The sequence below is a fragment of the Polyodon spathula genome, chromosome 6, assembly GCF_017654505.1.
Source record: "Polyodon spathula isolate WHYD16114869_AA chromosome 6, ASM1765450v1, whole genome shotgun sequence".
NCBI lineage: Eukaryota > Metazoa > Chordata > Actinopteri > Acipenseriformes > Polyodontidae > Polyodon > Polyodon spathula.
The window spans coordinates 5,065,884-5,080,083 of record NC_054539.1 but is presented as its reverse complement, the minus strand read 5'-3'; the positions used below and the strand labels follow the sequence as shown (position 1 = coordinate 5,080,083).

The window sequence follows — 14,200 nt, the reverse complement described above, 5'->3', positions numbered from 1 at the left end:
TACGGATACAGTATCTCATAAGTTGCCTCTTATCAATCATGTATAAACTTTACATTATCAGAGTACATACAATAGGCAAGTACACACAAGCGTGGGTATTTGAACAGCAAGAAACTCTTCTAACAGCAGTATGACATCATAACAAGCAGCTTCTGCGTCTTTGCATTGCCATTGGTCGCTAAGGAGGGCTCAGCATTACTTGCTTCCTGCTGGTGCGGTTACCTGGGGTGTGTGTAAAGCTGTTAACGTCACATACAGGGTGAAGTCATTGCCACATCAGCTTCTGAAAAAAGCAATGAATGTTCAGTGACAGAGAAAAGGGAAGGGAGAGAGAAGAAAAACAAAGCCAGACCATACAAACTAATCTTGGCGGGATTATAGCGTTTATATTAATATATAACACAGTCCCTGTAGACGGTCAGGACAAAACAGAATATCATTAAGGGGAAACCGTTCTACTTGTTTTTAATTAAGCGCTGTAAGATGTTACAATCTCTAGCCAGTAACTCGTGTGTACGGCTGATACAAAGCAATACATCGGCATGGTATTTCTTTTTTCTGGTCCTCGGCTATGTACTGTACTTAATCTTCGGGGCCATGGTTTTCTCCTCGGTCGAGCTGCCTTATGAGGACCTGCTCAGGCAGGACCTGAGGAACGCGAAGAGGCAGTTTTTGCAGGAGAACGAATGCCTTTCAGAAGAGAGGCTCGAAGAGTTCTTGGGGAAGGTACTGGAGGCCAGCAACTACGGGGTTTCGGTGCTGAACAACGCGACAGCTAACTGGAACTGGGACTTCACCTCGGCTTTGTTCTTTGCTAGCACTGTCCTGTCCACTACAGGTATGCGATCTTGCGTTGAGCATATTAAAAAAAAAAAAAAAAAAAAAAAAACACGGTAATGTGATCACCACCATCACTGTAATATAAATATGCTTAATTCATAAATCCTTTTATTCCCGTTGAGTTAAATACACATAGTCGCCGGGGCTGGTGCTCTGCTGTTTATGCCGAGTGTTTTAATGCGGTAGTGTTGAATTTCGTGGGTGCTGCCATCTAGTGAGCGAGTGCATCGTGGAATGTTTAACCTGTGAATATGACCAGTCTGTCAAAGAACGCAACGCCCGATTTGTTGGAAGAGATCTGTTCTAGTCAAGATCTTATACGTAAATCTATCTTTCTATTAGTACAGATGATTACAAACACTTGGTTTGTAACTCTGTGCCGTATACCTTGTTACATCAACTCAAAGTATTTTTTTTTCCTTAGGCCAGGTAAAGCAATCCCCTCTTTTGTTATAAACGTTACATGTTTTGGATCGGAGATGTAATAATAAACATTAAGGAAGATATTTATTTCTCAAAATAAATATCTTTAGCTACCGGTCTACTCATTGAACTGAACTGATGGACCTGTTTATTTTTTTAAATACTGCTTAGTTCATTCTTTTGGATATCAAAGATACAGTGTGTTACTTTAGCCAAGCTTTCAGAATAGGAGTTAATTACATTATTAATTGTATTATTCTGTTAGGGAAGTTTAACATTAAAAAATGGGAATGGTCTAAACTTAACCTTTAATTTTAATAAATATTTTTATAGCATTGACACATATAGGCACATATTGTCTATGCAATTACTAAATTAAGGAACACAAAAGCAAGTAAACTCAGCTTTATTTAAAAAATCTGTTTGAATGGATATGTCGAAAAAAAAGGAATAGCTAACCTAGGAATATTGAAAACCCTGCAAATTTTGGACACCTGGCAACCTTTACTAATTTGAAAGATTCATGTTATTTTAAAAGATGTCTTACTCTTTTTTTTCTTTGTACTCAGATAACCAATTAGTTAACTTCCTTTTGTTTTGTTTATTTAACGCATAGATTTGTTGGACAAGTTGAAAAAGACTGAAGGTACATTTACTTTTCTTTTTCTTTGTCTCATGATATTCAATTAAAATAATTTGTTGTGTTAATAAAGCATTTGACAAAAAAGAAGAGAATCAGCGCCCAGGCCTTACTGTGTGAAGAAGTGCTAATCGTTTTTACTGTGTGAAGAAGTGCTAAGGGTTTTTACTGTTTGAAGAAGTGCTAAACTTTTTACTGTTTGAAGAAGTGCTAAACGTTTTTACTCTTTGAAGAAGTGCTAAACGTTTTACAGGTTTTGCACGTTTTTGTGTTGACATTTATTTGCTACCTCTATTTAATTGTGAGTTGTACTGAAACGCTAACAAATACTGCAGTGAAAGTGTGACGTTGTTGTTTTTAATTATAACAATTCTTTTGAGACTTTGGAGAAGCAGCTTACATTTTGATCACATGCTCTAGTTAAGAAATTAATACTGTATGTTATCTAGAATACAAGTCTTCGCACTTAAACCAAGCCATACTTGTATGGATTTTTGCATATATTTTGTAATATTGCCATCATAAAAACCATTGGTGAAGTACAGATGAATATGCTCCAGTTTGTTTTGCGAACATGTTACTGGTTTCTAAGTAAATGTGAAATAGAGTACCAGACTGCCTCTCCTACTTATTTGTTTGGCTCATTCTAAGTCATGCCATTCTGATTTCATCTTGACGTTTTGTTTAAATTACTCAGCCATACTAGACATGCCGGCATGTAGACCCGTGTTAAATACAGAGCTCAATTCGGTTGGCCGTGTTTCACAGTCACTGTATTTCTCACATTTCGTGGTTAAATACCATATATTGTATGAAAGTTGGAATGCCACAGGCCACAGGGCAACTGGTTACAGTACTGAGGCCATAGAAGTTGCAGAATAAAAGAGGGAGACTCTGAGTTAACTCTTACGAAAGTTTACCATAGTAAAAGCATATCAAAGTATAAAAAAGCATACTGAAGGTGTGCTAAAGTACAGGCAAGCATTGTAAAGCCCAGAGAGGTACGTTTGAGTATTTAAAAAAAATGAAGTCCAGTCATTTTGTATTTGCTGCTGGCAGCAGCGGTGCGTTTATAGATCATATTGTGACTCTATCTGTAGGCCTTTTACCATCCAACTTTTAAGCTCAGTAAAACTTATGCAAATAAGAAAATATACGTGACAAACGCTATGGAAAATGTTTTTTGCTCGCACGACAAACTCGCTCGCTAGAGGTGGTTTTATTTTTTACTCACAGCGACATTTTATTTCACACCTATATGGTCGTGCGAAGGAATACAAATTTTACCGCTCTTTGGGTGGGCATATTAAACAATATATGTGTGTGTGTGTGTGTCTGCGCATGTGTTGATATGGCTATATGCTGTACTGTATAAATAAATAGCATTACACTTACTCGCCATTTCATTAACAGTCCGTACGCTGTGGAGCTTTTTAACAACAACACAAACATCTTTCTGCATTTGTAACGGTAGCAGGTAGCGTGACCAAAAACAACAATAGACTTCTGTATCCTGAATACATCAGGATACAGAAGTCCTAGGTTGACGTTACCGTTGGTGAATAAGCGGTTCGCAGTTCGCTATTAACGCTCACTTTAGTCCAGCTCGTTATTCAAGCCTGCAGTTCGCAATTCCAGCTTGCTATTCGCTATTCCAGGTTGCTATTCATTTTTCTACTTTGCTGTTCGTTTCTACAGCTTGCTATTGATTTTTCTAGCTTGCTGTTCATTTCTACACCATGCTATTGATTTTCACGTGCTATTCAATTTTACTTACTTATTACTAGTTACTTTCCAAACTGAAAAACAGCCCCAGGGACAGGCAGGTTACCAGATGACATGGACTGGAGTTAGTAAGAGCTGAGCCGCTCATCATTTGCATATTATATATTTATTTTGTTCACAATAGTTGTAAACTTAAGCAAAATGAAGCGTTCCAAATATTTGCACCATAGATTTATTTTTACCCTGTGCTTTCTAGATATCGGCTCATTACATTTTCCCTCCAATTTTTAATTATTTCTATTTTTTCCAGTTTTCAGAAATTGGAAAACTGAACATATTGTTAGTTCTTCATTTTTCTGTTTTTTATTCATCTACAGTTTGAAAATGGTGCATCGTGTAGTGGCCTGATACCTAGTCTCCTGAAACCAAGTTCCAAGCAACAAAGTGGCTCTGTGTACCCTCAGCTTTAAAATTAAGTTAAAAACTGTTTTTTTTTTTTTTTTTTTTTTTCTTAATAAGAGCGTTCATTTTATATTTATTTATAGTTATTGCCATGCGGGATGTACGTTTTATTGATGGTTTTGTGAACTGCATGTGTGGTAGCAGGGCCAAGGTTCATTGATTTTTTTAATTAAAAAAAAAAAAAAATATATGGAAAATCATCTAGCGAGTATATTTCTTGCGAATAACCTGAAAAAGTAACGACACATGCAAATTAGGCTGTGACATCACAAAACATCAAAGGGAATTCCTTTTGACTCGCTAGAATTTGCTGTGGATGGAAAACAATTTTTTTCGCCCTTGTTAGTATTTTTATAGTAATTTTAGAAAGTAACTTATTAACTCCCTCAACAAGTGGATGGAAAGCGCAGTAATGCGCTCCAATCTAATTACTTTGAGAAAAAAAAAAAAAAAAAATCTGATTTAAAGGAAAAGTTTTCTATTCTCCATTACAAAAAGGAAAAGTGACAGTGGACAGATTCCATCTGTTCTCGATGCAGGTTTTAACGCATTGAAAACAGATCCGGCTAAAGATTTTCTTACTATGTACCATGTACCATTAAGCCATTACTTCAAATGGATCATGACCTTATATTTGTAATACTGCAGATATAAGCAGTGGGATAATCTTGGAATACTTTACATGTAACAAATGGCAGTACTCAGAAAAGTCCCCTATGCCCCAATGCATGGTGAATGTTGTACAGGTGGTAGCTGATACAAAATACACTATACGCAACAACAACAACAACAACAATAACAACAACAACAACAAAAGACTTCAGTCACTTAAGAGATCAATAGTGATGCAGTCACCCCAAAGGCTAATTTTTCATATCAGACCAGCAAAAGAAATCTGCTTGCCAGAGAGAAACAATTCAAAAACGTGCCTTTTGTGCATGCAATTATTTATTGAAGAGTTAGACAAGATGTATAGAATGTATGCAGCATGTATAGAAGTAAGGATTTTTAGTTTCAACTAATTGGTAACATGTATATTTAAATCAATTATGTTAATTACTAGCTTGCATGCAGAGTTACATTTCCACCTTCATTGTGTATTGCATTGCATTTTCAGCAGCCAAACTAAAACAAATAAATCAGTTTCCATCATGATAACGCTCATATTGTTCTCTAGAGAGGTTTCCCTGACTACGCTGCTCTCAATACATGTCTGAGGATCTATTTTGAAGGTATACTGTTCAACACTTCTGCATTTATTTTGGTGGATTTTCAGAATTTCAGCCTACTTCAAACTGGTTTCCTGTTTTGTTCTGGAGACACAGCAATTGGACAGCTCTGTTCCCACCAATCAAGGTCCACGGTTTCTTCAATTTCAGCCACATTCTCACATAAAAATCATGCATTTAAGCCTACGCCTGGGTTTAGAACAGACCCCAAACTGTTGAACATGTATGCAGTAATAAAGTTAACACATGTAAATATGACGATGAAGATAATTCTGTTATTGATGTTGTTGGTGGAATAAGTATGCACATTTATACTTCAGAATATGGGAGTGAATGAAAACACAAGCAACGCAATTGATCAGCTAAACTTATGCAAAAGCATTCAAGTTAGAATACAGTGAGCTGCCATATAAAGATGTGAAATTTAGAAAGGAAAAATGCACCAAATAAAGTTACCAAACAACAAATGAACAACTCCTCCATTGTACTGATGTGTGAGAAGTCTTCAGTTGTTGCTTGTTTTCTCCTTTCATAAAATATTGTTCAAGTAACTTTTCTCTCTGTTGTTGATTAATACTATTTTCATTTAAATGGTGGCTGTATTTACATCCACCTTTTTTGTAGGACTAGCAGTTATTGTAAGAAAGGGTTAAGTTCAAAAGTAACAAAGCAACTATAAATCATTTCTTTCAAATGAAGACTGCAGAAGTGCAAGAGGGAGCTTTAGGTTTGGTGTGTTGTGTAAAAGCTGCTGAGGACCTTTGGGGCCAGTGAAAGGACAGATGTAGGTCAGCAACTTCAGGGATGTAATTAATCAGGGGCTGTGCACTGTTGCTTTCTGTGCAGGCTTCTTTCCACTCAGCAGGTTCAAGGACTCTATAACAAAGCACATTGATTATTAGAGGTAAATGTCTTTGCGCTTGTTACGGTAAAGTAATCCAAGTGGACCATTTGTGTCTGGGAATAAACAGCCGTGGAATTGCATTTCTAAACTGAAATTGTGAAAATGTTATCGGTACAATATTGTGCCGTACTTATCATTTATTATGTATTTATTATTATTTTTTGTTTAATATTTTCATTTTCATTCCAAGATTCAAATTCCACTTTATGACTCCATAGTGGTCAAACCTAAAGGTAAAACATACAGAGGCTTGCATCATGAATCACATGCAAACCAGCATTTGTTTATGTGTGTGTTGTTAATATACACAGAGAATGGTTTAGCAAACCATTAAACTTTTATGTTCAGTAGCTTCAATGATTTACAAAATGCCATCCTAACAATTTAAGGTGGCTTGTAGTCCAGTAGCTAAAGAAACAGGCTTGTAACCAGGAGGTCCCTGGTTCAAATCCCAGCTCAGCTACTGACTCACTGTGTGCAAGTCACTTAACCCCTCCTTGTGCTCCATCTTTCAGGTGACACATTGTTGTAAGTGATTCTGTAGCTGATGCATAGTTCACACACCCTAGTCTTGTATCTTGTAAAGCACTTTGTGATGGTGGTCCACTATGAAAGGTGCTATATAAAAATGATTATTTTATTGTTAATAACTGCACAACCTATGAATGTTAGGGATTATTACTGAAGATCCATTATATTTTCTACTTCATTGCACTATCAAGTTACATTTACTGTATCAGATAAAATAGGACAGTAAGTTAGCGCACAAAATTCAGCCTATAACTAATGACAAAAATATGAACAATTTTGGTGACAGGCAGGGTTAATTCAGATTTTAGTGTCCTCTATAGTACTAAATCAGTGTAATTGCCAGTAACTTCAGCTTGTGATCTGTTTAAAAGAATGACATGTTCAGACCCTATTGTCGGAAACAAAGGCACTTTCAAACATATCTCTACAACCATATCTGAATCCAAGCATAAAATGACATGAAGTGAAATCTTACCAAGTGATTCTGGGGAATTAACAGAAAAACAAAGACAATTCAGGTCAAAATAAAGAAGTACATTACACTCTGGTAGTACAGGATATATGTACATGCTCTTATTATTTATTTATTTTTTTAAACATGTTATGTTGGTTGTATTGAAATTGTGGTTTACAAAAAATAAAAAATAAAATTATCCAGTTTGGTAGCAGTAGTTTAACATAAATAATGGTGAGGATGCAGTCAGGGTCAAACAGGGACAGGGTTACAAGAAGGTAAACAGGTCATAGGGGACAGTTATGCCAAAGAATTCAGCTGACAGGCTTTGCTTGCTAGCCTCCATCTGGTCGCTACGTGTAAACCAGCTCTACACATTCACTTAAGAATTCTTTACCCCTTATCACCAGGAGGTGGAGCCAAGACCGAACCCTATGTTATATGGAGACTCATAATAAACGATTTTCACCTCCATGAACACAGTGTTACCCTTATGTATATAACAGGTGCGTCACACGACACAAAGGTTTGCGAAATGCAGAAAACTATTGGGTGAGAGAGGGGAAAAAAGTAGAGAGTGTAAGAGAATAGTTAAGGAATTCTAATACAAGACGAATATGCCAATCCCAGCTCTGGTCAATAAAACCTGTTTGTGTCCCATGTGTCTGCTCACACCCAAACTCAACAGTGATACTAAATTTGGAATCTTATCTCATACTTAAGGAGTTGGGCTGCCAGAATTTACCATTTTTGATTTCAACTTAGAGGGTTTGAAATAATTTTGGTTGTGCTGTGGGGTTGCTCACAAGATTTCTAAGGGTAACAATTAATATTTAGTCATGCTGTTTTTTTGACTGCCTCAGTAATACTGTGCTTTTTCCCCCCTCCATTTCAGGTTATGGCCACACAGTCCCTCTCTCGGACGGAGGAAAAGCCTTCTGTATAATTTACTCTGTGATCGGAATCCCTTTCACCCTCCTGTTTCTCACGGCTGTGGTGCAGCGTGTCATGGTGTACGTCACCAGGAGTCCGGTTACATACATTCATACACGCTGGGGTTTTTCAGAGCAGCTGGTCGCCCTGGTCCATGCTTTGGTACTGGGCCTCGTTACTGCATTGTGCTTTTTCTTCATCCCAGCATCAGTGTTCTCTTCTCTCGAAGATGACTGGAATTTCTTGGAGTCTTTCTACTTCTGCTTCATCTCTCTCAGCACAATCGGTCTGGGAGACTACGTGCCAGGGGAAGGTTACAATCAGAAGTTCAGACAGCTTTATAAAGTCGGGATTACATGTAAGTAACAAAAGAAAAGGGTGAGTTTTATTTGGAGAACTGGCATTTTCAATGCTGTTCTAAAGATCTGTATAGCCATGTACAGATCGCTATTAACTGATGTAGCAAATTAACTGTTTTTATTATTCACATCTTGGTGTTGGTTGCACTGTTTTCAAGTTGATTTGGTAACTATTAAAGTTACTCCTGAAAAAAAAAAAAGTATTCTAGCCAATGTGTTTCATAATATAGGAACTTTAACCCAGTCCTACAGTGGGTTTAGTCTTACACATATACATGTGGCTTACGGGAAGAAATTCTGTAAATGCTCCTTTTTAAGCATTGTAACATTATTTGGAAAACTTCTGAAGGCTAGGTGCACCTCGATAATCTGTCCCCCGGGATACCTGAAGCCAGGAAATCTGATCCTGTGATATATGGGAAGAGGGACTGAAGAAAGCAGGGAATTGTATCAGTTTTAGGGAATCAGAAAGGCTAAAGCAAATACAAATCATGCTTATCTTTAACTGACTGTTTAGTTTTAATTCACTTTTTTATTTTGCTTTTTTTTCCTTTTTTAGTTTTGCAAGTGCAGCAACCCTAGCAAAGTGACATTACAGTGCATAGAGTAGTGATGGGTGTAGGGAATTTACCTTCAGCAGATATTATCAATCTAGAGCGATGTAGTTCACAAGCATTTAGGTCGCTGATAACATGGTCAAGCAAAAAGTGTCTAAAAGGGAAGCAAGAGATGAGAACAGCATTTGATGGTCTTGCAAAAAGAAGTCTGCAAAAGCATCCACTGTCAGCTGGCTCCCTGCTCTTTCACAAATACTAGTTTAGTTATGATTTCTCAAAGGATGCCCTTTTTGAGCTTTTAATGCAGAAACCAAGCAGTACACATACACATGCTAATGTGAGAATGTATGATGTATCTTGTAGAACTAATTTCAGTCTAAAATTTAAAATACTGTACTTAGGCCTAGTGTCAGGAAAATGGTATTTCCCCATGAAGAGGTGATTGTATAGGTTTTTCAGACTTAATAATCTACCTATTAATGTGAAACATGAATCAGTTTTTATTAATTTAAAAGCACATGTATGCAATAAGAGTATTTTACATAATACAGTAGGATTTACTATTAAAACAACTTCCACTTGTCTTATTAATCTGTGTTTAAAACTAGTGTACATTTACTTTAAATAGCCCAGATTAAGAGATCTATAATAGAAAAGTAAATGTACTTTCAGGTAAATTGAAAAGAAGAAACAAATGATACAATACATGGAGGAACTTCTATATTCCACCAGTACAGTATGTCTCAATGTTTACTTGTACATTCAATTGATGTAGGTCACAGTGAAACATACTTATTGTGCATAAGTGCACAAGTGCAGGCATTACTGTATATATATTATACAATAGAGACAATTCTGTGCATGTTTTAATTAAATTGCAAATAAGGATGGTCTTTTTTTCTGATTTTGGAACAAACCGTTGTCCATTGGTTCATGTGACAGACAGAATAATTCTTGGTGATTAAATCTCCCTCCCGACCTGTGAGAGCACTGTGTAAAGGGAACAGAGTGCCCTGGACTGCATGGCCAGACAGTTCCCAGGGTTAGGCTGAAGTCAGCCATCTAGAAAGAGGGCAGAGCTAAGTTACACTAAATCATCGACCCGGAAGAGAAACGATGTGGCAGGCACGGATTGGAGGAGCGGTTGCACTCGTTAAACAAGGGGACATGATTGACGGTACAAAAGGGGACGTAGTGAAGTGATCTGTTCCTTTGTATGGTTAATGCTGAAACGGAAGGAAAACCTGTTTTGTTATCGTGAGTGTTTTTGTTTGTTTTTGTCGTGTCTAAAGAACTGCTTGTTTGCTGTTATTAGATGGCTAATGCGAGCCGGAGCTGTTGCAAAAGGCCAGCACTTACCCGGACAACATTGTTCACGATTAACTATGTTTGCACCACGAACACTATAGCACTCACTGTGGACTTGTGATTGTGTTTGTGTTATGTGTGGGTGTTTAAATATCAGGAGTATTATTTCAGGACCAACTGTTTACTGTTTTTGTTATCAGACTTTGGATTATAAAAATAAAACCCCATTGCACCTGGATTATCGTTGTCTGTCTGTTTATTGATCACCGCATCACTCCTGCACCTGCACACTGTTAACCACTTTGCCACAGTTGCTTTCTTTTTTCGTTCCTATCTCATGTCAAAAGGGTGATTCCCCAAAAAGAAATCTAATCACACCAAATGCATTCATTAATAATCTCAAAATTCATGGTTGTAGCTAGTGCAGTTTGACACTTGTTCTAACATATAAATTAAAGTCCTTTAAGAGGTTGCTTGTACAGTATATATTTTAGTTATGTCCCAATATTAAATTTATGTACTAATTTTTTTTCTCCCTTTTTTAGTTTATCTGATGCTGGGTCTAATTGCGATGTTGGTAGTTCTGGAGACGTTCTGTGAACTGCAAGAGTTGAAGCGGTTTCGGAAGATATTCTACGTGAAGAAGGAAAAAGCAGAGGACCGCGTCCACATCATCGATCACGAGCACCTTTCGTTCTCCTCCGTCTCCGATCAAGCTGCTTCCTTGAGGGAGGACAAATTAAACGAGCCCTTTATGGATGTACCACCATTAACTTACACTGCCTCTGACTTCTCTTCACTTAACAGATAGCATTCCTCTGTACATTAATGTTCAGCCTGCTGCATAGTAGTTGTTATTTTAATGCCTCTTTGGAAAAAAAAAAAAAAAAGTCTGTCAACAAATGATAATAACGGTGCCTGTACTCTTAAGGGAGAGGGGGTGTATGAATATGACTGTTTGCCTAATAGCTCATGTGAAAAGTTTAATATCCTGCGCATTTATTCATTAACTGTATACTTGAAATTCTAGCTTTGGGATATGTAAGGGATTTAAGGGAGAATGATGTAATATTTTAATGAGACAGCTCTCCAGTCTATGTGTACGATATGAAGAGGATAGTTTTTACTTTACAGGGGGATAGTTGACGTTCCATGTTCTCCATGGTGGTGTTTAGGTACTGCATTGTTAAATCAGTTGAATAGATTCCAGCATTTATTCTTTTGCTAAAGAGTTTAAGGGCTGGCCCCTGGTCGTGCATCACTAAAAACAGACTATGTCAAGAGTTTTTTTCTGATTTCAACGGACGGAAGTAAATGGTTATTAAGAAGTAGAGTAGCACAAGGTTAGCAAAATCTTGCAGCATGTTACTGAAATGCACCAGTATTCACTGTAAAATGAAATACATACTGTAAAATATAAATAAAGGGAAAACATTTATCCTCAAAACCTAGAATGTTAGCGTTATAGACATAAAGCGTTAGGGTTCTGGTATGTACACTGTGGGCTTATATAACTGCTGGTGTGGTAATGTTTTACTAGTAAGTCTTTAAAGGGGAATTTAAGCACAATGACATAATGCACTATATCATTGCATTTACGGCTACATCACAAAGCAGTGCATGCGCTGTTGTGGTTTTACCTTTACAAAGTATCTTAGCAATTTTTGGTTATTATTTATTTTTATTTTTTTTTTAAATAACAGTTTATATTAGCACTAGATAAATAAGCTACAATAAGTGCAGGAATTAAAAGGGATATGAAAAATGTATGATGATCATACCATTGGATAATTAAGTGAAACTGTCCACTGATATTTCCTGTTTTTTCCTGTAGCAGTTTCTAGACACATCTGTTGTAAAGCTGTCTTGTTTTTTAAGGTCAAGTTCTGTTGCAAGCTCTGAAGCCGGGCTGGAGAGGAGCTTATGTTTTCTCTGTCAAGCTTGAACTACTACTTCACCTTTTAAACATTTCTCTCTTGGGAGTGACTTAGCACAAGAATGTTACCACAGCTCTTCGAAATAATAATAATAATAATAATAATAATAATAATAATAATAATAATAATTGCTGTAAAAATGTGTTGTCATCAGGAGCCTGTATTTATTAAAGACACACTGTATTGAAAGTGAATTATGTAAATGAAAAAGAAAAGTTAAAATAAAGTGTTTTTTATTTATAAAATGTTTGTTTTTAATAGCGCATGACAGATTTAGAGCACAGTCACTGAATTCTGTTTTTTTTTTTTTTTTTTTTTTTGCTGAATATGTTATCAAAATATCTTGCCATAATTGCCCTGATAAGTTTACCACAATAATTTTGCAGTGTCAGTATGGTTATACTATATATTTACCACAGTTCACATGGTTTGTAAATGCCACATTTTTAATATACTTCATACCTTTACAATGCTTATCTAAGCCTTACCCTGCTTGTGTACACTTTGCTATGTGTGACAGGATAGCCGAGTGTCTAAGGTGGTCAGGAGGTAGGAAGGAGGAGTCTCTGAGCTGAAGAGCTGCAAATGTTTTAAATTTACAAATAAAAATGACAATCAAAAACACAGCGCACAGAGCCAAAACAAAAGGGTTAAACAAAAGAATCACACATCACAATCAATGAGCAGAAAATCCTTCACCCAAGTGTTGCACTATCACGGTGAGTTTGACCATAAACAGGAATGTTTGTGTGTGTGTGTGTGTCTTCTATAAGGGAGCACCCGTTTAACCCCTGGTTTACCTCTTAATCCCATATGTTGCTATATGTTGTGTACTTCCATTTGTTATCTGACTCTCAAATGTCCAGTTTTGTAGTAAACTGGTATTGCACTCGGTTAAATAAATGGTTAATGGCTTCAGTGACAGTTCCTGTCATCAACCGATCAACTGCTTCCCTTTTTCTAATCTCTCCATTCGACACGCTTGCTAATGGAAGTGCAAAACAGGTGAGATTTACTTAATTCGCTAGTTACTTAAAAGTGATTGTGTTTGATTGTTACTTAAAAATGATTGTGTTCGCTACAGTTACTTTAAAATGATTGTTTTCGCTACAGTTACTTTAAAATTGACAGCTAATGATGAGAAAGTAAGATCTTGAGGAAGTCTGGGCCTGGGCTTGTCGTTTTCTTTCACAGGTTTTCACAATCTTGTTTTAGTTGTCAGTTTGTATTGTGTCTTAATGGGTTCCTTGGGATCTTTGAAGTTAGAAGCTGCATCCACTTAGTTACAATAAACAGCAACAGAAGAAAAAAAAAACTGACAGAATATTCAATAATAACAGATTGATACCGAACAATACTTAGATTAGATTTACTTTGGAAAGTATAGCAACTTGCATATCTCCTTAGTTTAAACATTTACAGTAAAGGGTAAAAGGTGCAAGTGCCATTTTAATTTAATTACATTTTAACCACCATATATTAAATATATTTATTTCAAAAGCATGACAAGAAACCATGATAGATAAATCATTTTAATCCTAAGCGCGATCCCTCACAATCCATAAACCATATTTCTAGCGTATGAGAACAGTACAAGGCGATCTAGCAGGAGGCAGCTTGTATACTTGACAGATGCATATGTCTAGTGGACAGTCCTGTAACACTCTGCATTTCAGCAAGAGGCTAAAAGAATATGTCACTGCTGACCGTGACCGGGGGTTCCTATGGGGCGCACAATTGGCCGAGCGCCACACAGGTGCACCAGCGACCCATGTGGCCGATAGGGTGCCTGCGGTTCTGCAGTGGAGCCATCTGATCTGAGTTGTCCTCCGGCACTATAGGTCTGGTGGCCTCGCTGTGGATCTGCAGTGCGAAAAATTATGGATTGAGAGGACACG

General features: G+C 36.9%; 1 protein-coding gene across 1 annotated transcript; it reads left to right on the top strand.

Moving 5' to 3' along the window:
- Window positions 1-215: 215 nt before the first annotated feature.
- Window positions 216-12,494, top strand: LOC121316716 (potassium channel subfamily K member 1-like). Its single transcript, XM_041251817.1, has 3 exons — window positions 216-838; window positions 8,104-8,499; window positions 10,911-12,494. Exons 1-3 carry the CDS (start codon window positions 484-486, stop codon window positions 11,174-11,176), a joined length of 1,017 nt encoding a protein of 338 aa, XP_041107751.1. The 5' UTR covers window positions 216-483; the 3' UTR covers window positions 11,177-12,494.
- Window positions 12,495-14,200: the final 1,706 nt, after the last annotated feature.

What these genes read in the sequence shown, in the direction of transcription:
- LOC121316716 (XM_041251817.1), top strand. Translation starts at nt 484, where the DNA reads ATGTTACAATCTCTAGCCAGTAACTCGTGTGTACGGCTGATACAAAGC. An exon ending in CACTGTCCTGTCCACTACAG is followed by an intron (nt 839 to 8,103) that starts GTATGCGATCTT and finishes CCTCCATTTCAG; the next exon opens with GTTATGGCCACACAGTCCCT. An exon ending in TTATAAAGTCGGGATTACAT is followed by an intron (nt 8,500 to 10,910) that starts GTAAGTAACAAA and finishes TCCCTTTTTTAG; the next exon opens with TTTATCTGATGCTGGGTCTA.